General features: G+C 35.1%; 1 protein-coding gene across 1 annotated transcript in view; it reads right to left on the bottom strand.

Annotated features, from left to right (window-relative positions):
* LOC110710928 (protein trichome birefringence-like 39) overlaps positions 1–25,190 on the bottom strand; it is a 31,980-nt gene extending 6,790 nt beyond the window's left edge. Inside the window, exons 1-4 of the mRNA XM_021889266.1 lie at positions 24,777–25,190; positions 24,425–24,596; positions 7,958–8,130; positions 7,200–7,358 (exon numbers count right to left, since the gene is read on the bottom strand). Of these exons, the coding sequence (XP_021744958.1) occupies positions 7,200–7,358; positions 7,958–8,130; positions 24,425–24,596; positions 24,777–25,090 (818 nt within the window). The 5' untranslated portion in view covers positions 25,091–25,190. The remainder of the gene's footprint in view (positions 1–7,199; positions 7,359–7,957; positions 8,131–24,424; positions 24,597–24,776) is intronic.
* Between the last annotated feature and the right edge of the window lie 473 nt (positions 25,191–25,663).

Below are 25,663 nucleotides of genomic sequence, written 5' to 3'. Positions count from 1 at the left end.
GACGGTAAGTCCCATCTCGGACCTCTTCCCTGACTCGATACGGCCCTTCCCAATTTGGGGTCAGCTTCCCATCCTTATTTGCTCGTCCCACAGCCTCCATCTTCGTTAAGACCAGATCTCCCAACTTTATCGGCCGCTTTGACACTCGGCGATTGTACGCCCTTGTCATCCGTAGATGATAGATTTCGTGTCTAAGTGTTGTGTTGCCCCTAGCTTCAGGAAGGAAATCTAGGGCGGTCTTCATGGCTTCCCAATTGGCCGCTTCATCATATAGCATCACCCTAAGTGTGGGCTCATACATTTAAATTGGAAGGACCGCCTCGGCACCATAGACTAAGAAGAAGGGAGTTTCTCCTGTGGAACTCTTGGCCGTGGTTCATATGGACCACAGCACATTGACTAACTCATCAGCCAATAAGCCGCCTGCTCTTTCAAGCTTGCGCTTAATTCCATTGGAGATCAATTTGTTGTATGCCTCTACCTGACCATTTGCTTGTGGTCGGCCGACTGAAGCAAAGCAGTGAGCTATGCCTTGGTCTTCCAACCATTCTTTTAGTTGAGGCGTTTTGAACTGGGGTCTGTTGTCAAACACCATAGACTGAGGAACGCCAAAGCGTGTACTGATACTCTTCCATATGAAGGCGGAAACATCCGTCCATTTGATGCCCCGAACAACATCGGCCTCTACCCATTTTGTGAAGTAGTCTACTGCTACAAACACATACCGCCTTTGGCCGGACGCGGGTGTGTACGGTCCTAAAATGTCCATCCCCCATTTGGCAAAGGGGAGCGGACTACTGATGGCTGAAAGACTGTTGGCGGGTCGGTGAATTAATGTTGCGTCTGACTTTAAGCTCAGCCACACTTCTTTACCATTTCCATTGCGTCTGACTTTAAGCTCAGCCAGTAGTAACCCAGGCGGGCAGCCTTTTCAGCCAAAGCTCGTCCTCCAATGTGAGAACCGCACTGCCCCTGGTGAAGATCATCCAAGACATCATGCCCTCTCTCAGGAGTGATGCATTTCAGGTACGGTTTTACAAATTCCTTTTTGAACAACTCTCCTTGCTTAATTTCAAACCAGGCCGCTCTCTTTTTCATCAGCCAGCTCTCTTTAGGATCGGCCGGGAGTAATCCGTCCTTTAGGTAAGATATGATCCCGTCCATCCAAGTGGAGCTTCTATCAATGGCATGTACTGGTTCAGCGTCAATACTCCTCTTTTCTTTCACTTCCCAAAACACTGACCTGGGAGTATCACATGATGCTGAGGATGCTAACTTAGAAAGGGCGTCCGCCTGATGATTGGACGAACGATGGACCTGCTGAAGAGTAAAATGATCTAGGCTCTTAGCCTTCTCTTTTACAATCTTCAAGTATTTTATTATGGCCGACTCCCTCGCCTCGAAGTCTCCATTCACCTGGCCGACTACAAGTAGGGAGTCCGAGCATACATCAATTTTTGTCGCTCCTGCCGCCTTACACATTCTTAGGCCGGCCAAGAGGGCTTCGTACTCGGCCTCATTATTAGAGGCTTGAAACTAAAATCTCAGGGCGTACTCAAACTTATCTCCCTCAGGAGACTGGCATATAACACCTGCACCACAACCAGTAGCTGTTGCGCTACCATCCACGAACACTTTCCAGATTTGATCTCCGGCCGTCTGAAGATCCGGTCGAGTCATTCCAGCTAAAAAATCAGCAAAGGCTTGCCCCTTGATTGCTTTTCTTGGCTCAAATGTAATATCAAAGCCTCTCATTTCCAAGGCCCATTTAAGCATACGACCACTTGCCTCTAGAGTTGTAAATGGCTTCTTCAAAGGTTGGTCGGTGTAAACCACAATTAAATGTGCCAAGAAGTATGGCCGCAGCTTTTTGATGCCATGTATAATGCCAAGCCAAATTTTTCAATGGGAGGATACCTTAGCTCAGCGTTATGTAGCACGTGGCTTATAAAGTAGACAGGGATCTGGCGGCCGTCCCGTTCAGCAAGTAGGACGACACTTAAGGAGTGTTTAGAGATGGCAAGATAGATGAATAGCTTCCCGCTCTTAAGTGGACTGACAAGCCGAGACAATGTATGTAGATGGCCTTTTAGTTGTACGAAGGCTTCCTCGGCCTCCTCTGTCCACTCAAACATGGCTTTCTTCTTTATGGTTTGAAAAAAATAGCGGCACTTATCCCCTGATCTTGACAGAAATCTACCAAGTGCGGCCAAACAGCCGGTCAATCTTTGGACTTCTTTAATTGTCCTTGGTGACTTCATGTCCATGACGGCTTGGATTTTTTCAAGGTTGGCCTCAATTCCACGTTGATCAATTAAAAATCCAAGAAATTTACCGGACTCAACACCAAAGACACATTTCTTTGGATTTAACATCATCTTATGCCGCGTGAGTTCGGTGAAAGTTTCTCGTAGATCATTCAAATGGTCGGCTGACTCTTTTGACTTGACAATCATGTCATCAATGTACGCCTCCATATTCCGGCCGAGCTGATCTCTGAAGACTGTAATAACTAGTCGTTGAAAGGTAGCTGGGGCATTCTTAAGGCCGAATGGCATAACTTTGTAACAATACAACCCCTGCTCAGTCACGAACGCTGTTTTCTCCTAGTCTTCTTCCCATAATGGAATTTGATGGAATCCGGAGTATGCGTCCATAAAACTCATCAGGGCATGCCCGGCCGTCGAATCAACCAGGCGGTCGATTTTGGGCAGGGGAAAGCTATCCTTAGGGCATGCCTTGTTTAGATCGGTGTAATCCACACACATTCTCCAAGTTCCATTTGGCTTCTTCACAGGGACCACATTGGCCACCCATTCTGGGTAATAACATTGCCGAATGAAACCGACGTCCAGAAGCTTCTTGACTTCTGTTGCGGCCGCTTGATTCCTCTCTTCTCCATGATTCCTTTTCTTCTGGCGGACAGGTTTAACGGCCGGGTTTACAGCCAATTTATGCACGGCTAGGTCAGGGCTTATACCTGTCATCTCGCCGACATCAAATGAAAATACATCCTTGAACTCTCTCAATAATTGACTTAACTCATCCCCAAGCACACCCAAAGCTATTGTGCCTACACTAACCGTCCAACCTGATTGATCGGGGTCAAGCACTATATCTTGGTGGCTGCCGGCCGGCCGAGGTCGTAAATCCTCTAGCCGACCGACAGTCATTAATTGCTATGCTTGCTCTATCTTGGCCGCCTTACGCTTTTGGCCGACCTGCTGTGTTGGGAGTGAGGTTCCTTCTTCTTTTGGCTCGGACGATTTTGGTCCGCGCGTTGTAGGCTTAACTGCCAACTGATTACATTCTTTTGCCATCTTCTGACTTCCTTGGATTGTGCCTATTTTCCCGTCCGTCCTCTGAAACTTTAGCAGCAATAAGTGAGGCACAATGACTGCTTTTGCTGCATTCAGTGTAAGACGGTCGAGTATGACATTATATCCAGTCAGTTCTTTCACAACCAAGAAGTAGACAACCATATCTCTTCCTTCCCCTTTTTGCCCGAATCGGACAGGTAAGTCTATCCGCCCCACTGGGTGGATGACATTCCCCCCAAATCCAACCAACGGCTGAGTGATGTCCTGGAGAGCATCCTTTGGGAAGCTTAGATTCTTCAAGGCGGCCAGGCTGATGATATCAGTCGCGCTACCCGTGTCGATCAATATTCGTCCGACTTTCAAGTTGGCTATCTTCATAATGAATACCATGGGATCATTGTGCAAGGCTTTGACCTCCCCCCGATCGGCTTCACTAATGATTACTTCGGGGAAAGGTTCGGCCTTTACTGAGTCCATTTGCATCACCTTACCCAAGTTGCGGGCGTCCTGCTTGATCCCTCTCATAATGGGACCGCCTGAGGCAAATCCTCCTGATATCACAGCCACAAAACCTGAATCAGTGATGTTGCCGTCATCTTCCTTATCTTTGTTCTTATCATTCTTCTGTCTTTGCTCGGACATGTTGTTTGTCCGTGTGTAAGTGAATTTGGACTTCATCACATACGAATTTAGCATGCCCTTCTCGGCTAGCTTGTCCAGCAGTCTCTTCAAGTTGATGCAATCGTTCGTGTCATGTCCCACATCCTTGTGGTAATGACAATACTTGTTCTTGTTCCTATACTGAGCCCGGCCTCTCAACGGCTGTGGCTTCTCAAATTCAAACGTATCCTTGATTTCCATCGGGATAGAATAGCAATCCTTGTTGAATTCAAACTGAGGCTCGTACGCCTTGACCTTCTTGGACTTTTGCGGCAGGGCATCAGCCACCCAGACTTCCTTTCTCTTTTTTCCTTCTTTCTTTTGGCCGGCCGAGTCTTGCTGAGAAGGTTTTTTCTCAGCCCCCTTGGCCGGCGCTTCTGTTTTTGTGAGCGAACAAAAGTCCGTCGCCTCAATATAAGCTTCGGCTTCCCGCAGAACACCTGCGTATATCCGAATCTTTTTCCTTACGAAGTCAAATTTAAAACCATTGTGCCTTAATCCCCGGAGAAATTCAGAGTAAGCCATTTCATCGGCCAAATTATGAATTTGGGCTTTTTCTTGGTTAAATCGCTGGACGTACGAGGGTAAGCCCTCATTTTTTCCTTGGACGATTGTCGCCAAGTTAAGGCTAGTCTTTCAAGACAATATGTTGTATGAAAAATTTCCCACGAACAGCAAACTAAGAGTAGTAAAACAATTGATACATCCGGCCGGCAAACTGTTGAACCAATCCTGCGCCATACCTTTCAGAGTGGCCGGGAAACATTTGCACCAAGTAGCGTCATCTACGCTTTGCAAGTACATCAGGTTCCTGTACGAGGTGATGTGCTCTTCTTGGTTGCCCATGCCATCATAGGCTCCCACAAGTACACTCTTCACCTTTGGTGGCTGAGAGGCATTTAAGATATCTTGCGAAAACGGGGGCGGCTTATCTCCCAGGGTAATTAGGCGCATCTTCCAATCGATGGGTTGCGGTTGCACGGACGGTTTAGTCAGATAGGGACCCTGCCCGTACACCTGCCCGTATGGCCCATATTGTCCGTATGCCTGGGGGTTCGGCTGCATCATGCCATTGAACCCCTAAGGAGGCTGATATTGCAGTGATTGGGCTATAATAGGAGTTGGAGTATGAAAGACTGGAATAGGAGTTGGGGTGCGGACCGCCTGACTTCCGCTGCATCAAGAGAATGATGTGGGAAATCATCCAGCATAGTTGGGGTTGAGGCCGTGTCTGAGTAGGCGGCGCGCTCCCGCTGCTTATGCCGAAGGTAATCTCTTGCGTCCTTCCATCGTCTGGACGGCTCAGGCTCCTCTCTTCGAGGCTGCCTACCCCTCCCCCCAGCCGACTGCGTTTTCGCCAGCAAGTCAGAGAAATTAGTCCTTGGCACTCTCGGGGACCTTCCAGTCGGCCTTCGAAAAGGAGTGTTTCCAGCGTCCGTTGCATGGACCGCTTTGCTGTGCGTCTTCTTTGCAGCCCTCTGCTCCTCTCTCCTGGGCGGCTGCCTAGAGGTAGAGGCTCCATTGTTTTCAATCTCTTTTCTGAGTTTGTTAAGCGCGGCCTTAAGAGAGGTTGCGGTAACAGGAGGGTCATCAGCTTCTTGAAATGTGGCTATTAGAGGATCGCTAGTACGGATTGTAGGGATTAAATCCTCCACATGTCCATCCTTGCCTGGATTAGGTGTCTGATCGTCTATCGCCATAGCGTACGAGTATCCTCACAGACGGCGCCAAATGTTTTGGGTGTTTTTTGGATTTCCTCGGATACTGGTCACGCTCTCCTGGCAACGAGACGGTCCATCTGCAAAATAACGAATATTCCGGTAAATGGAATATTCACCTCCGACGATCAAGTTAGTGATCAGAACGGAAAAGGCTAGAGAGACAAAATGTAGAGAGAAGTTGGAGTTATTTAATGCTCTGTTGTGTATATCAATGTCTTGAAAGAATCCCCCCCCCATCATAAATGATTGGGGTATTTATAGGGGTGGGGCTCGTGCCCCTTTTTAGGGTTTGTACCCTAGATTGGCGTAGCGTGATTGGCTGCGCAATCAGTGAATGCCACGTGTTGCCTTGGGAACGCCTTTTTACGGCTTTCATTGGTATCTCTCGGGATTTGGGCCCTGACGTCGTTAGGACTTTTTGGTGTGCTGATTGAAGAGGGAACACATGCCCTAAACACATGGCATCTTCTCATGACGACACGTGTCACCCTCTGACTGGGCCACGTGTCGCTACAAGATCGGCCTGAGACCTTAAGGGCTCTGAATTGCGTGGCATCTTCCCATAGTGACACGTGTCACCCTATAACTGGGCCACGTGTCACTATGGGATTGGTCCACGTATACGAGGTATTTTTACTCTCAACAATTTTAATACTTCCCCTATCCAAGGAGACAAGATTGCCCCAAATTCACTTTATTAAGGAGAGACAGGGTTGTAAATTTACCTTGTAAAAACTACTCCTAAAATATAAGGTAATTGCCCCGTCAAAAGTATATATATATATATATATATATATATATATATATATATATATATATATATATATATATATATATATATATATATATATATATATATATATTATAAGGTAATTACGTAGCGTAATTTTTTATTTATTTTTTTTTTTTTTTTGAGGGAAATTGCGTAGCATATTATTCTTCATAAAACATTTTTTTTATTAAAATGATGTACTAAATATTTTACAAATTAGAAAATATCTAAAACGGTAAAAAATTACCCTAAATTGGGCCTAACCCTTTTTGTTATGAATGACCCTAACCCTTTTTGTTTTGGTTTATAATTTTTTATTATAAAAGTTGCCAACACTTTTACTTTATTCCATTTGTATTAAACCCCTTTTGCTATGTTATTTCTCCTAAAATACAATATTAACACCTTAAAATCAATTTCTCTTACTGTAAAATTGTAAATGCATATGTTATTTTTATTTTTATTTTAACATCTATCCCTTTTTAACACACGCTTTATAAAAAAATATTCTGTTACAACCACTCACATTATCAAATACTCTCCAAATGGAGGTAATAGTAAGATATGATCACAAAAGTCAATTTGGCATATCTAAGAGACATTAAGATTTATATATGTAATCATGTATACAGTATACTTTATGATCGAATTTTCTAATGATAAGTTAAAGAATAGAAAAAGGTTGGATAATGGTGGAAAAAGAAAGAAATTGTGGAAAGAACTTACAAATCATGTGAAGGAGAAATGCCAACGAAGAAGACTTTAGTCTTAGAAGGATTCACATTGAGATTAACCCATCTAGCCCAAGTTGTTAGGCCTTTATAATAAGCAATCATACGATTCATATCTTTATATAACTTGTTCCCCACTTGAATATAGTCCCACCTGCGTCATATATTTCTGTTAGATGATTGCTTTTTTTAATCAAATTACCATCAAAGTCATAATTCTAAAACATGCTTCATGAAACAAGATTGAAAGCTCAATGATGAGAATTAACTCCTTTTGCTTTAAAAATTAACAATTTAACTTAGAAGTTAATTGTATGGAAGACATAATGAGGTCACAATGAATATGATATGGACATACTACCGCAATCTTTTATGATATACAACTACGATGTACAAAGTACAAAATACTATGTCAATCTATGCTACTAAAAAAATTATTAAATGTATCTAGGATCACCAAACTAGTAAACCTTGTTGATTAAATGCTTAAACCATTCACATATTTTCGTTATTATATGTGCAAGCTTAGAAATGAGTTTAGAACAGGTCGATCATGCATTACTACGGAGTATTGCATTAAGGTAAAACAACTCCATTTACAATAACTAAAGTCATTGTAGAAAGAGTCTCAGAATTGCATCATGAGCAAACTAATACTAGAGCGAAACACAAATAAAGAAAAAACAGAGATGGAACTAATTGAAGTATGGACTATGGAGATGAGAGAGGAGGTAGGAGGTAGGAGGAACATACGGCTGAGCTCGGCCGGTGTGTGTCCACCAATGCCATGAATTGAAGATAAGCATGTCCATTCCTTTCCACACATTACCACTGATAGAATCAAGCTTCAATACTCGTCCAATTTTCTCATTCACAAGATCTACTAGAAATGGTGTTCTATACAACATTATAGTCACTCCAAATTCCTGTGCATTAAAGTTGCATCAAAGTAATTAGATTATTTCCCTTTACAATTTATAAAATTACGCATATATTGAAATGATGATTTATGTGATATAAAAGGATTATTAATGCACTGAAGTATTTTGTACAACAGAATTAGCAGTTAACACAATATAAAGCATGTTATTCAGTTTACTTCTATATTAGCTTGTGTATAATGTTTTTACTCCTTTCATGTTATTACCCCGTTTTGACCAAGTAAACTTTTCTTCAATTATTTAAATTGGTAAAAGAAAATGAAAATTTCATATCCGACTTGTTTGTGTAATCTTTCAGGACCCACCTAATCTACCAATCTCAGGTCACAGATATTTCTTACGACAAATGAGCCAGGAAGTTGCAGACTGACTAAATCATGTTATAACCACATTTTGTGTAATTCTATTTCCCTAAACAAAGATTCAATGAGAAACAAGTTTTAGTTCAAGTTTTACTTTTTGGCACCCTTCTCAATTCTCATAATCGCAGTTATTTCAATTCTCATAATCGCAGTTATTTAATTATTAACAGATTTTCGAAACATCTATGCAATTGGACATAGTCAATGCTTAAAATTTATGTGTGCAACTACATTCTCGTGTCATCTAGTCTCTTTACACTTTTTTTTTAATTAATGCCGATGAACCACAAGGACAAGACAAAATGGGATGAGGGGTCTTGAAGTTTTGGCCTATCAATACACAGGCCCTCGGTCTTAGCCACTATGCCTGAATCTAATTAGTTAATCTCTTTGCCTTTAGTTGTTAACTAGTGTAATAACTCTTCTCTTCCACTATCAGTGTAGTTGAATTTTTATGCTACGAGTAGGCTTAATTGCCTAAAGACTTGCTAGTTTTTCTTACAATTAAATAAATGCGAAGTAATACATAAGATACCACGCGGTTTTATCCATGGACTTGTAATTAGTATATGATATGATTTGAAAAAAGTGTTAGTTCATCTCATACAATTTTTTCTTTTTTTAAATTTGAACAATCAAATATACAAATGTAATGGACGACTTTTCAGTTTTCTAATTTCACAGCTAAAATAATTTAACATCTAGTTGCCAAAAGGTAACTTTCGTTCATATTGAAGTCTTACAACTTTTAAAAGTTGAGAAACTTAATTTAACTTATCTCAAAAGTTCAGGTCCTCTTGATTTAATACTACTCCTCAAGGCATTCTAATTATGTGGTATAAGGATAAGGTAAGGAAATCATGCATTTTTTGTGGGAATTATATAATCACCGAAGCCAATCACAACCCCCCAAGTCTAACATTTCGACAATTATAATTGTCTATATGCAACCGACATAAAAGTTGTTTTATTGTCACAGTTGAAATAACCAGCAAAAGAATCATTCATTTTTCAATAATGTAGCCTATTTGTTTGTTCGTTTCTTCTCAAACCATGATGGAGACAAAACAAATGCAAAAATTAAATAAATACTCGTATAGTACTAAGTAATTAAAAGCCTAGCAAGAGTTTTAATACATGGGCCACAATAAAATATATATATATATATATATAGTCTAACTCGAATTACCACAAACATTATTAATTTAGATTGAGTTACTCTATTTACGAAATAAAATTGATTCATTCATGATACACTATTCGGCTACAGATCTAAACATGATCGTATTCAAATTTGATGAACTAAAAGGGTGACCACCTAAACTAAATTGGTTGGAAACAAACACAATTTGAATAGTCCTATAATAGACAAAAAATAAAAGAAAATGGTAGACCATATTGGGCTTAAAAGTCTTTAAAACCTATTGAAAAATCACTATTCCTTTTAGACCATCTCAATCAATAATGGAAATCAAAACAAATGGATGAGAGCTTGGTAGATATTAGCTTGTAAATTATCAACTGCCAAATGAGTGGTCATTTTTTTGACACAAATTTTGCCGTGCAAAAACTGCACAATTTTGTTGAGATTTTACATGTGATTGTCTTAATTCACTCCATAGATTTTCTGCATTATCTTTATTTTTATTGATTTATTTATGTATCATATAACTAATATATAAAGCTAAACTTTTAGCCAGGCGACGAGATAGCCACACTTGGCGTTCCAATTTTTCGCCAAATGTCAGGCCTTCTTGGATAGATTTTAATAGACTTCATATATAAAAATCGCCAAGTGTCGCACCACCTTAGATATATTTGGATAGATTCATAAGATAGAAAGTTAATTTAGAATAAGATTATTAGTTTAGAGTTTTATTTTCGATAAAATACCAAATAATAAACTTATAATTAGGTCACAAGACAACATCATTTAGTGTTTTAATTTTTCACGCACCAAGTGTCGTACCACGTTGGATAAATATAGATAGACTTTTAGCAAAAAAAAATGTAATTTAGAATTCTATTTTCAATTAAATTGAATCATAATATACTTTTATCTTAAAAGTTCATAAACAACCCGAGCATCGCACGGGTCACAAAACTAGTTTACATATAAACTTATACGACAGACTATAGTGGTCCACTGACATAGTCAAGTGTTTAAATCTCAAGTCTGAACATTTTGATTCGCGCCAGGTCATCAATCCGGCTATTTTTCTAATGTTTTCAATGTCTTCATTGCAAGTATGTGGTTCAATTTGTACATTTGCTCATAGTTTGTTAATTTATACTTTTATTGTGGAAACAAAACTTTCAATGTGGAAAAGACTATGGCCCGATAATCTAAGAATTATAATAAAGTTGTAACATAATTTAATTCCTAAATAATTAAGATCCAACCATTTCAATAATGTAGCTTAACAATATTGGTTAAGAACAAATACAAATAAGGCCATGTTCTTTTGAGCTTCTGGAAAGAACAGAGTCGAGCAGAGCAGATTTTATTATTATTATTATTATAATAGTAATTATTTATTTATTTATTTATTATTATTGTTATTACTATTATTAATATTATCGCATTATTATTATAATCATTAAATTTTATTATAAAATATTAATAATTATTATTATATTAATTATAATTATTATTATTAGTATTATTAAATATTATTTAATTATTATTTTTATTATTATTAAAAATTAATAATTCGTATTATCTTCAAATATTAGTTATTATTTTAAATATTATTTTTTATTAAATAAATCAATTATTATAATAATTAATATTATTATTATTATTAAATATTAATTTTTAATAATATTATTATTATTAAAAATGATTTATTATTATTATTATTATTAAATATTAATTTTTAATAATATTATTATTAATAAATATTAATTATTATTATTTATTTATTATTATTATTAAATATTAATTATTATTATAATAATTTAATACTTGGTATTATGTATTATTTTTAAGAAGATCAGGGCAGATTGAAGCAGAGCAGAGCAGATTTCAACATAGCAAAGCAGCTCTAAAGAACGGGGCCTAACATTATTATCGCACCCAAACCCTCTTGCACCCAAACCCTCTGTGTTACTAGAGTTGTTAATCTGAGTAATCTGAGCCGGATCAAATTCAATTCATGTCAAGTCACTTAATCCAAATTAGGTCCAGGTTCAAGTTGGGTAAAGTGTAAATTAGTTATGTTTGGCTATGTATCCTTTTGGGTGTAAGATGCGTAGGTTGAATTTGGATTGGAATCAATCCAGATTTGGATTGTATCAAGTCATATATGTTTGGAATAGGCTCATGGCTAATTTTGGATCACTCTTAGGGCCTGTTCTCATTAACTGAACTCAGCTGAACTGAACTAAAATGAATATTTTATAAGAAAAGGAAATTAGAAACTGAAATGAGCTGAATTGAAAATAAACATATGAGAACATGCCCTTAATTTTGGCTCTAGGTTAAGTTTAAATAGGATCAAATTCGAATCTATATAGTTAGGCCTTCCTTAATTTGTTCAAGAGTAATGAATATGCTCTTTAACTTGTATAATTATGAGCAGGAGGTATATGATATGAGCAAAATGTACCCAAGATTAATATGTTGCTAAGACAAAATTAAAGCATATATTAATAAAACAATCTACAATTTTATTGTTGTAATCAAATTAAACTCAAGATTAATTCTTGTTGAACCAGTTTCAATTGGGTAATGAATAGGTAAAATTAACATCTAGTTATACATTGGTTTTAGTCTGGTGAATGTGTTGTAAGGTTTTGATGATTGTGAACAAATGATGATTATCTAACTAATATGTGTATTGAGATGTGCATGAACAAGTCATGAAGCATGAAGATGATTGAGTACATGTTAGATCATCATTGAACATGATTCCCTACATACAATGTATGAACACAAAGAGAAGAAGTCTAAACGTTCAAACTTATTGTTAGACTTTACATGCAGTTCCTAAGAAGAATGAGAAGATGTTCTTTGCAAGGAATGAGCAGCAGTTCCTCAGGAGGAACAAGTAAAGAGAAGTTCCTTCATGGGAGTACAAGCTTCAGAGTAGAATTTTCATCAGAGAAGAGAAGTTCCTTTGCAGGAACAAAAGTGTCGAAGTAAATGCTTCACCAGAGAAGAGAAGTTCCTTGACAGGAACAGAAGCATCGGAGTAGAAGCTTCATCAGAGAAACATGAAGACAGAAAAATAGGAGTATATTTTTCTAGGAATCATATAAGTATGTTGGACAAGAGAAATTGTCTGGAACAAGCCTAAGGAACTACATTGGAACTTCAGTCAGTAAGGAACTTAGTGTTGATGACTAGTAAGTTCCTTATTAGTCAGTCTAGAATTCGTTTATAGAAGGAACACGAGTTTGCACAACACTAGAAGTCAGTTTTCCATGTTAAATAGTCATTGCATTATGTTTGCCTACTTTATAGGAAGTTAGTTTTGACTTGGTATTAATATTTATTATTAGATTTTATTTTATAAAAGATAAGTTTTTGAAAATAAAATTTAATTTTCTCTTAGTAAAAAAGATAACTTATTTTCCTAGTTTCTAGGGATTTAGTTTTCAAATAAACTAATTTATAAAATGATTTTATTTTATAAAACAATGTTTTATAATCAAAATCTGATTTTATTGTAGTCAAAGTCGTGGGAAAAATATTTTCAAAGTGGTTACCTTAAAAGTAGGAGTTCAGTTGAGATTTTGTTTGTTAAGGAACAAAATGAATTTGGTCTATATGTGAAGTTAAATTAATGAACGAGTGTGTTATTTTAACTTATCTTCTTAAAGAAGTCAGTTTTAAACTCCTATTTTTTAGCACAAGGACTTGGTCCCCAAGGAACTTGTGGCTGGTATTTGCAAAACGTGCTGATTGCTTTCCTAACAAAAAGGAAGTTGTTGAGAAAGTCGTGGAGCAACTAATTGACCCATTATTGTTGCTTATAATCAGAATTAGTTTTCTATTCGTGGGCCTAAAGATTTGGACCACTTCTGATCATAAGGAACATGGGCAATTAGTGGGTTTTCTAATCTTCTATAAATAGAACGTTTTTAATTCTTTCAAAACTGTCTGACTTTAGAGAGTCATTCCATATATGTCTCACTTAAGTGGAATAGTTTTTCATGAGAAATATATTATGTCTTCCATGTTGGTGAGTCGGTTCCTTTAGGTTCCAAGTTCTTTACATGTCTCAAAGTGTCCAACATATTAGTTTCGTACATCTATCTTTCATATGTATTTGAGAAATGTTTAAGGGTTTGAATGAACTCTTGTATTGGGTAATTTGTAAGGGTTTGAGTGAACTCTTGTATTGGGGAATTGGTAAGTTTGAGTGAATTTCTATTTGTGAGAAAGAGAAGAGAAAGAGAAGTGAGAAGAGAAAGAGAAGTGAGAAGAGAGAAAGAGAAGAGAAGAGTAACAAGTTGGGTGACTTGTTCCTCGGGGCTTTGAACTCGTTGAGGAACTTGAAGTTAGAGTCTTTAGTTTGTAATAGGTCATTGCCCTATTCTAGTGAAGATTCTTTTCCTAAAATCCCTTGTGGTCGTGGTTTTCCTCTTTGATTAGGGCCAAGGAGTTTTCCACGTAAAAATCTTTCTTACACTTTTAGTTCCTTTAGCTTACTTAGTTTTATTTCCGCAAAAAGTTTGACTAAACTGTCATACTACAATCCAACCCCCCTTCTTGTAGTATTCATTGAAACAACAATTGGTATCAGAGCCGGAGCTCTTGATTAAGCAGGCAACCCTGACGAGCAAGGTCTTGGCTAAGATGAGTACGTACAAGAAAATTCAAGGAAGGAACTCTACCCTACGTTGTTCCTAGAAGCAGATGAAGATTAACTTTTTTCTGGAGAAGTGAAAGGTATTCAAAGACTCATACTTTTAAGGTAAGTATTCTGTCTTTGATTTCTTCATTGTAGGCATACATTGGTGTAAGCATGTTCCTCATTGTATTTTTGCTTGATGTCATGTTAATTCTTTTGAATTCTTTTATCAACTTTGGATAAACATTTATTCTGATTTTTAGTATGTTTAAAAGTCAGTATGTTAGATTTCAATTTTGAATTTTATTCACAAAGAATTGATTGATTAGAAGTAGTTTAAGGAACACATCTTGTGGAACGAAAAACTTGGATTCCTATCAAAAGGAACTTTATTTTTCCGACTTGGTAATACACGAAAATTTTGAGTAGTGTTAGAGAAATAATATCTCTTCATGTATCTCGTGTATATTGAATATCTATTGTATAGATACATGTTGTTCCTTGTTAGTAGGAGTAGTTTTCTTAATTTTGACTATTATTACTAATTGGAAGGAACCTAATTTATTTTGGGTTCCAAAGATCAAGAGGCAATCGGATTTTGCAGACTCAATATAAGAGGAAGCAACCACGTAGGATGGTCGCTTGTATATTAAGGCACATATACAAGTTCCTCTTAATATACGTCTTTATAAGAGGTATGTGAAAGTAAAACTTTTTACACATGCTAATGGGTAAGATAGTTTTACATTTTCTTATAAGTAGTTTTTGTTAGTATTTGTTTGACTTTTGTTTTATTTAATCTTTTACTTAATTACGCTAAGCTACTTTCGATATTTCAATTGCATAATTGTGATAGATTATGATAGAGAAGTAGATTCACTATGGTTTCATAACTTCTCTTCAAGTTTTGTGCAAGTTAATAATGAGGGTCTTGTAGGTTGATACCTGATGTGAATAAATGCATAAAAAGAAAGTTTTTGGATCAAGGAACTTTAGACGTTGATCTGAAGGAACTTGGTGAATTTAAGAACGTAGGAAGGAACCCACAACATGGAAGTAACACAACTTTACATTAAGTTTTCTCGATATATAATATACAAGTTTCGGTTCAAGTTCCTGTTGATTTTGATTTCCAAAAATAAATCATAAATTCCTTTTTCAATTCTCTACGAAGGATGTTGGTGCTATATAATGACTTCTAAGCAAAGTATTGGAAGTATAAAAGTCTACTGCTAGTCTTAAATATGGGAGGACATTCTTAAGGGAGTATACTTAGTTGGAACTTTATGATTTGAGTTTTTTTATTTCTTGTCTCTATTCACTAACCTACTATCCTTGAAGATTGCACAAAATCATTCAACTGGGTTCTTGAATTACAGGTCTTATGCTTATGAGAAAGATATGAGGATCCATGGTTGATATGGTATTAAAACATTGAAGATCAAATCAACTCATTCAATTCCTCATAATAAAAGAACCCAAGAGAATGTGGAATGGTCCAAAAGGACCAAAGGAACATGTTCCAGTTTGAGATTAAGAGGAATATGGAAAAGAAGACGATATCTAGTGAGGGGGAACAACTCGTGGTATCTCGACAGCGGGTGCTCTTAACATGTGATAGAAGGCTTGACAAAAATTTTCTCACTAGTGGCCTACGATGGAGGAACTTCAGTTCAACTTTTGGGAGTAACTTAAAAGGTTGGTAAGTTAAGTTCCTTCTCCATTGTGAACATTCTTTCGAGATCATGAAGCACATTACGATGTTTTCAAAGTTTTGTAAATTTATTTGTTTTACCAATAATAGTTCATCATCTATAAAACTAGAAGTATCATATTGAAAGGGAATCGAAGAAGGAACTTATACTATGTATGAAAGTCACAATTTGGTTCCTTACAATAACCTGACATTTCAAGGATTTATTGAAAATGAATTCTTTTGTGTTTCAAACATATATTTGACTTGTTGGTTTTCCATACTTGATAAACGTTAAGGAACTTGGTTGTTACTTTATCTTATATCAAGTTCCTTACCATAAGTTTTTGAAGTATGAAAAGTCAGTGATTTTGTCTAATTAATCTTCTTTCAAGATAAATAATGATAAGGAACACAAACCTGTTGGACCTCATTCAATTGGATTTATGTGAATCCTTGAGTATTTAAAGTTGGGATTGAAAGAGATATGTCTTGGTTATATTTGATAATTGTTATTCAATCACTTACCTTAGAATGTAACAAAGATTATATTTTTGTTATCTTTTCTATGAGGGATTAAGTGATTAAGCAGTAACCAAGTGTTATATTAAAGATCTAACCATGGAACCAAGTTCCTTTGAAGTTTAATGATTCGTGCAGGAATAAAGTGTTGATTACAAGCTCTCAATGTTGAAATCACTACAAAGTTATCAATGCTACTTGTTACATCATATACAATGAAATGGTTAGACCTTTAAGAATCAAGACACCCTTCATTTGAAAAGGGAAGTTTGATAATAGAAGTAGTAAGGTGGTGTTCTTATGGTGCACCTCCACGTGTGAAACATGTACATGTTACAACAAGGTATTAATGTGCATTGAGTGACTATAAATTTTATGAATCTAACATGTTTATTCTCAGCATGCAAGTTTAAGAGAATTTAGTGTAGAACTCATTAGTTCCTTTGAAACTAGTGGAATTTCTACATAAGTATGTCACTCTATAAAGTAGCATCAATCAGCTACATTGTCCTGTAGTTCCTTAAGCTCTAACGTATCATAAAGTGTTAGTTCCTTGAAGGAATTTAGAGCATATCTTGACCAAGGAACACATGAAACCTTCCAACAAGGTGTAAATGAATTAGCTAAGGTGCACAACCATGAACTTATTCAGGAATACCAAAAATCATTTGATAAGTGTTTATGAATAGATATGAGCATAGTTCCTACATCAAGGAACTTTGCCAGGTTCATATTTTTATAGCTAGATAATGAGTTGATTGCATATATTTTATTTTGCTACTTACATGGGAATCAAGTTGTTTGTAATAGATGCCTAATATGAATTTTCTAAATATTCTAATTAAGGATGTCTATGAGGAACAACCTTTAGGATTTGAAAATCTTAAATCTTTTTTCCATACTTATGAACCTAACAAAGCTCTTTAAGTGTTGAAGCATGTTCATACTCAATGGCATAGGAGATTATTCAAGTTCCCTCTTGAAGCTAATGTGAAAATTAATTGTTTTATTTTCAAGAGGAACTTATTGATTTATTAGTTGTACATACTTATATTATTTTTATCTTTGGTGCAACAAACGAATCTTTCTGGAAGGGATTTCTAACCTTGTAAAAGCATGATGGGGAACTCAGTTTCTCTTTGGATCAACATCCAAAATAAGAGAAAGGCATGGTGGTCTAATCGACAAAAATACGACAAGGAACTTTCAAAGAAAGATGGCCAGTGACATCAAAGTCACTTAATGAGTTTCAAGTCAAAAGTGATTGTTCGCATCGGATGTGAGTGCATCAAGAGGATGGAACAAATCCTTGAGGAACTCGTAACTTAGCCATCAAATTTCGGTCCAGTGCAAAATTATTGTGATACATGGTGAAATATAACTTGAGGTATGTCCTCTTATATTCACGATATTGCATAGTTCTTGAGGTATGTCCTCTTATATTCACGATATTGCATAGTTGATGTTTGAATTGAGTGTTGTATTTATTAAGGAACTTGCAATATGATGTTTGAATATGTGGAATCTCTTTCTTATGCTTTCACCTAATTAGTAAAGTATGGACTGTTTTAAGGAATAAAATATGTTGAAGTATGGCATGAGCATCTATACATATTTCTTTCTTATAATTGTTAAGTGTGGTTTCTTGTGCACATTATAAATGAAGTAAAATACATACATACGCTTAAGTGTAATGTGTCACCCTTAATTATTGTGTTGTAAAAGACATATTCACTTGCCTAAGAGTGTCAAAGGTCTCGTTGAGAATTATGGATGTTGTCAAATACAAAAATCCTAAGTCGTCAAAGGAACAATGGAAGAAACTTTCAGGACAGGTACATTCCCAAACTATTCTCATATGGTTATATATTGTAGAGGGAACGAACCTATCTTTTTGCCAACTTTCAAATTATCCACACCATTCTTCTTCGAAAACAACATTATTCTACAACATTATGTTGTGTGTCCGTGTTGTGTTATGGTTTGTGTTTATTATTTTCGTATCTTACATATACATAATTTCGAAGATCCTTATTCATTATGTTTTCCTTAGCTCATTCATATCCTCCCACTCTATTTTCACATAACCCATGTGCTCTAAGTTAAATTCATCCCTTTTTATGGTTCAATGATACATGAAAAGTTGGATGAATACATGTTGAGGGGGAAGTTGTGAAAGGACTGAAGTGCATATGATTTATCATTTGATGTCTTGGAGGAAGAATCAGCTTGAGGAATTTCTATAATAAATTCCAAGATGAAAAAGAATGATAAGGAACTAAGGTGAAATAAAGGAGGAACCAATTAAAGTGGTTCATATATTTGGTGTGGAACTTAATAGTATATGAGTAAGTTCTATCTTCATTACTGTAAAAGAAAATTTTAAAAGTGACCCAAAAAAAAAAGGTGATTATTGAATCTTTAGATGATGAAGGATTTTATTCATGAATCTTGAGAAAGCTAAGGAACATAAGGAGATATTGAAAGAACTTGATCATGAATATTCAAGTTTTACTTATGAACATGTTCCTTAAGAAAGGTTAGTGGTTGAAGTGAAAGGAACTTCGTAAGTACATATATACCAAGGTAATTATGTGTGTATATTGTGTTTCGTTGAACATTCAAGAGTGTGAGATGAAGGAAATTAAACTCTTATGATTGTTAAGAACCTTATCTCAAACTTTCTAAACTAAGAGCACAACATTTGTCTCAAGTTCCTTCTACTCGAAATATTTCCATTATCTTCTTTCATATCTTTTGAGCTAAATATTCATTATCCTTTTCTCTAACAAACTTTCAAAATCGATCTTTGCTTGATTTTGTATCTAATCTGTCAAGTTACTTCATTGGTTTTGAAGTTAGGTCTTTCGATTGTGAATTGGAAACTTGTGTAGCAGCATCCTAGTTTGAAAATTGAGTATCTTAAGCTTTCAAGAATACCAAGTGTTTAACCATTTTTATGGTGATATGTGTGACATTTGCCCTTATGTATGTATGCATAAATGATTAAAATGAATTAATAAATGTTTGCAAGAATACCATTTTTGATAATGACAAAAGGGGGAAGAATATGTGTGCATGTGATGCTTATTATGTGATGTGCTTATTGAAATGATTATTGCATAGTTATTCATGAGTTATGCTTATTGAATAATGTAGCTAAGATAAGTCAAATTGATGTACGTCCATACAATGTACTTCAAATTACATGTTATTATCCTTTTATAAGTAGTTCCTCATCGTACATGTATGAGTTGTTCAATAGCTCCTAATTCGCATGATTAAGGGGGAATATATACACATCTTCTGTTATCTATCTTGTAATAAGCATCATTTGTTTGTCATCATCAAAAAGGGGGAAATTGTTGTAAGGTTTTGATGATTGTGAACAAATGATGATTATCTAACTAATATGTGTATTGAGATGTGCATGAACAAGTCATGAAGCATGAAGATGATTGAGTACATGTTAGATCATCATTGAAGATGATTCCCTACATACAATGTATGGATCGTGCTTGAGTTCCTCAAGGGGAATACAAAGAGAAGAAGTCTAAACGTTCAAACTTATTGTTAGACTTTACATGCAGTTCCTAAGAAGAATGAGAAGATGTTCTTTGCAAGGAATGAGCAGCAGTTCCTCAGGAGGAACAAGTAAAGAGAAGTTCCTTCATGGGAGTAGAAGCGTCAGAGTAGAATTTTCATCAGAGAAGAGAAGTTCCTTTGCAGGAATAGAAGTGTCGGAGTAAATGCTTCACCAGAGAAGAGAAGTTCCTTGACAGGAACAGAAGCATCGGAGTAGAAGCTTCATCAGAGAAACATGAAGACAGAAAAATAGAAGTATATTTTTCTAGGAATCATATAAGTATGTTGGACAAGAGAAATTGTCTGGAACAAGCCTAAGGAACTACATTGGAACTTCAGTCAGTAAGGAACTTAGTATTGATGACTAGTAAGTTCCTTACTAGTCAGTCTAGAATTCGTTTATAGAAGGAACACGAGTTTGCACAACACTAGAAGTTAGTTTTCCATGTTAAATAGTCATTGCATTATGTTTGCCTACTTTATAGGAAGTTAGTTTTGACTTGGTATTAATATTTATTATTAGATTTTATTTTATAAAAGATAAGTTTTTGAAAATAAAATTTAATTTTCTCTTAGTAAAAAAGATAACTTATTTTCCTAGTTTCTAGGGATTTAGTTTTCAAATAAACTAATTTATAAAATGATTTTATTTTATAAAACAATGTTTTATAATCAAAATCTGATTTTATTGTAGTCAAAGTCGTGGGAAAAATATTTTCAAAGTGGTTACCTTAAAAGTAGGAGTTCAGTTGAGATTTTGTTTGTTAAGGAACAAAATGAATTTGGTCTATATGTGAAGTTAAATTAATGAACGAGTGTGTTATTTTAACTTATCTTCTTAAAGAAGTCAGTTTTAAACTCCTATTTTTTAGCACAAGGACTTGGTCCCCAAGGAACTTGTGGCTGGTATTTGCAAAACGTGCTGATTGCTTTCCTAACAAAAAGGAAGTTGTTGAGAAAGTCGTGGAGCAACTAATTGACCCATTATTGTTGCTTATAATCAGAATTATTTTTCTATTCGTGGGCCTAAAGATTCGGACCACTTCTGATCATAAGGAACATGGGCAATTAGTGGGTTTTCTAATCTTCTATAAATAGAACGTTTTTAATTCTTTCAAAACTGACTGACTTTAGAGAGTCATTCCATATATGTCTCACTTAAGTGGAATAGTTTTTCATGAGAAATATATTATGTCTTCCACGTTGGTGAGTCAGTTCCTTTAGGTTCCAAGTTCTTTACATGTCTCAAAGTGTCCAACATATTAGTTTCGTACATCTATCTTTCATATGTATTTGGGAAATGTTTAAGGGTTTGAATGAACTCTTGTATTGGGTAATTTATAAGGGTTTGAGTGAACTCTTGTATTGGGGAATTGGTAAGTTTGAGTGAATTTCTATTTGTGAGAAAGAGAAGAGAAAGAGAAGTGAGAAGAGAAAGAGAAGTGAGAAGAGAGAAAGAGAAGAGAAGAGTAACAAGTTGGGTGACTTGTTCCTCGGGGCTTTGAACTCGTTGAGGAACTTGAAGTTAGAGTCTTTAGTTTGTAATAGGTCATTGCCCTATTCTAGTGAAGATTCTTTTCCTAAAATCCCTTGTGGTCGTGATTTTCCTCCTTGATTAGGGCCAAGGAGTTTTCCACGTAAAAATCTCTTTTACACTTTTAGTTCCTTTAGCTATCTTTCAGTTCCTTTAGCTTACTTAGTTTTATTTCCGCAAAAAGTTTGGCTAAAGTGTCATACTACAATTCAACCCTCCTTCTTGTAGTATTCATTGAAACAACGGAATGGCAGGTAGTGTTAATATTGATGAGTCGAATAAAATCGGATTATGGGTAACTGCGGGTTGGGTCAATAACATGTTAAGGTCTGTTCTCTTCAACTTATTTTAAGTTCGGTTCAATTCAGCTCCAATCAGTTCAGTTTAGTTTCTAATTTCCTTCTCTCATAAAATTTTTAGATCAGTTCATTTCAGCTCTAATCAGTTCAGTGCAGTTTAGTTCAACGTAATAAATCAGAACAGACCCTTATTAATCGATATTTTATGTTGATAAGGTTGGTTGCCAATTCATGTGATGTAAAGTATGGTTAAGAACTTAATATCAAATCAGCCAAGATGCAGACCTAGTCATAGTATGAGTCGAATTAATTTCATAACATAAAAATTTAAAAATTAGTACTTATAATTAAATTTTATACGAAATATATTTTTTTTATACAAAGTATACAAATAGTGCAAATCAAACTATTGCAATTACTTATAAAAACTCAATGGCTATCCACTATTTGCGGTGAATGTACAAATTTGAAAGCAAAAGCTCACCCAGAAAACGTGGTAAGAAAACCAAATTACTGTTAATTGAAAAAGTAATCCCCTTAAAGACAAGCATTGGAGGTCCCAAACTCCACTATTTTTTTTTTTTTAATAAAGATTTTTATGTTTTTTTGTAGAAAAATATGCACACCTTGCACCTAAGTCCTTATTTCTTTCCCGCCAAATACAACGCGCACAACAAACCAAAAAAATAACAAAAAAGTATTTTTTGGGGTGTCGCGTAAAGTACGGAAAGGTTTGAAATTTCTAGGTTTCATATTAATCGGAATGCTTTCATTATTCGGTTATTCCCCCTTTCAATTGGAGTGTTCTCTTTAAATGAATTATTTGACTCATCTTAATTTGTTGTATGTATAAGTTGGATTTCGTTAGTCATTACTTTTACTATCTCTCATTAATGTAAGGTTGAACATTACGGTATCTAAAGATTTTAAACATAATGATTTGAATTTAAACTTACTTGGAACTAAATTTAGTTGGTTTCAAAAAAAAAAAAAAAAAAAAAAAAAAAAAAAAAAAAAAAAAAAAAAAAAAAAGAAGAAGAAGAAGTAAATTTCATTTATTTTCGAACTACTTCTATTAGTGGTTCTAAATTTATCAAGTCGAAACTTGTTATACCGTTAGTATGAGTTGAGGACATTGAGGAGTAATTGTCCCTCATAATTAATATCTTCTCATATTTAGATTATTAAGATATCATGTAAAGGTAACAATTGGGTTCGGGTTTAAGAATCTATGTACCAAACATAGAATCTATTATGTAAGGTCAGCCATTTATGGAGGACAAAGAATAGGCAATCCTACCATTCCTACCTTATCTTCAATAAGTGATCTGTTCAAGTACCTTAGTCTATAGACTAGAGGGGGCCCTCATATCATTTCTAATCAAACTAACCAAATAAAACTAAGTAAAAACTGAGATGCGAGGAATTTCCTTATTCCTTATTACATGAAAACTTGACCATACAATATAAAAAGCCTAAACCTAAGTTTACATAAACTTCAAACGAAAAGTTAAAAAGAAGGCATATACATAGGGTACTTCTTGATGCAATCATGCATCAGTAAAATAAAACAAATTAAATTGTCAAAAAACACATCAAAAATGCCAAAGATTAAAAGGCATGCATACTTTTTTTTCTTTTCCAAATAGCTGGAAAGATGGAAATTAGTCAAATGACCTATGCACACATGCATTAAACCCCATAAATGACATGTTGAAATCATCAACCCTTTTAAACTAAAGATTCCACTAGCCTATTACACAACTATTCCTCCTTAGTATATATTGTTGCCTACAACGGTGCAACCTCTCACAAGAATCCCAACTTATTTTTCAGTGTTCTAAATACTTACAAAGTCATCATTATTGTTAAATAACAATATGTATTTTACCAAGTAATGAGTTGAAAAATTGTTTAATTATACAACCTCACTTATACAACGATAGGTCCATAGTATTATAACGAACTTCCTATTTTATACACCTACTTTTAAGTTTAAAAAAATTAAAAAATTGCTCCAACAAGATTGGATATTGGTAGATATTTTGGACCACCCAAAGAAATTGTAGCACCCCTACCTATAAATTGATAAATACGGGTTGTTTGGAAAAAAAAAAAAAGTGATTAATTGTATGTAGTAATAATAAATTTATTCAATCTACTAGTAGTATCTTTTTCCATTTTTCCTAAAAAAAATAGTATCTACTTCCATAGTTGTAAAACTCTTATTAATTTTCTTAGTAAATTTCATTAAAATTAGCTTAAGTAATCTCAACAGTAAAAAAATTTGCACCGTACAAGAATGATTGATAAATTTGGTCCCTTGTGTCAAAAAAAAAAAAGATAAATTTGGTCCCTACTCCATAATTAGTCTAACAGTTGTACACCATAACACAAGGAGCAATAAATTACTACTAGCCTACTTCGTTAAAAATAATAATAATAATGATAATAAAAAGCAGGGGAATGAACAGTCAGTGTACCTGAAAAGTTAGAGAACGTAAAGCACCTCCTCTAATGTATGAAGTCTTTGTATTTGGAACCCAAGAATGAATCATACAAGCCAATGATTCAAATTGATTCAAACTTAGTGAGTCACCTACAAACATTATCTTCTTTCCCCTCCATTTCCTTAGTAAATATAGTCCATTGAACCTACAAACATTAAAACAATCACATTAGTATCATTCATACTTGAAATATGGGATCGAATTCTATCTACATCAGTATGGGACAGTTGAAACTCAACCAAATGGTTGAAGTTCGGGATTGGTTTTTATTCTCTATCAAACACGAGAGTTGAAGAAAAAAAAAAGAAAGGGAGAAGAAAGGTACCTTTTTAAATTGCAATTATAAGGTTGCCATCTATACCTCTGGAACATTTTATCAGGTCTAGTATGACAATTAAATTCAAGGTCTATGAAAGGGCAATTAGAAGAAAGATACGGTGGATAAGAAGAATCAAACACCCATTTTCCTAGAAAAAGGTTGCATCTTCCTCTATTTGATGCTAATTCATGATTTACAGAAGTAGTAAAATTGTTCCCTAACTTGGAGAAGTTTTGGGCTTTAGCTGTATTTTGTGAAAGTAGTAAAGTTAGCAGAAAAAGAGAGGATAAAAACATAAAATAATGTAAGATAGTACCCATGATGTTGGATCTTTATGTCCAAATAAAAGCAGAGGATGGGTGTTTAAAATGTTAGCAATACTTTGGTTTATATAGGCTTGATGAGAGAGGATTTCAACGGTGAATTGGGCTGAGGTTAAAAACTAAAAGGGTTTTTCTGCATGATACCCTTGAATTTTTGAGTTTTCTACCTTGTACCCTTTTAAATTCAGATTTCTACAAGGTGACCTTGAGTTATTAGTTTATTTTACATTATACCCTTGAGTTTTTAGATTGTTCTATAGGGTACCCTTGAGTAGTAATATAAATGGCTCTAAATTAATTTGACTCAAACCCACACCACCTAAACGACTTATTTAGCACCATCAAATACACAACTAACATGTTTATTGCTAAAAAAAAAAAAAAAAAAAAAAAAAAAAAAAAAAAAAAAGACAACTTGAGTCCCTCTAAAACAAGCTCTTTTAGTTAAAGTATGAGCAAAAAAAAGTTCTTACCTTCCATCTCAAATGATCATACAAAAGTTCCACTAAATAGCAAATAATGAAGATTGGTGATTCCTCCATCTAATATAAATATAGAAGTGGTAAATAG

The sequence above is a fragment of the Chenopodium quinoa genome, unplaced genomic scaffold, assembly GCF_001683475.1.
Source record: "Chenopodium quinoa cultivar QQ74 unplaced genomic scaffold, ASM168347v1, whole genome shotgun sequence".
Taxonomy (NCBI): domain Eukaryota; kingdom Viridiplantae; phylum Streptophyta; class Magnoliopsida; order Caryophyllales; family Amaranthaceae; genus Chenopodium; species Chenopodium quinoa.
Note: the sequence above shows the minus strand (reverse complement) of the source record. Positions and strands in the feature narration are given on the sequence as shown.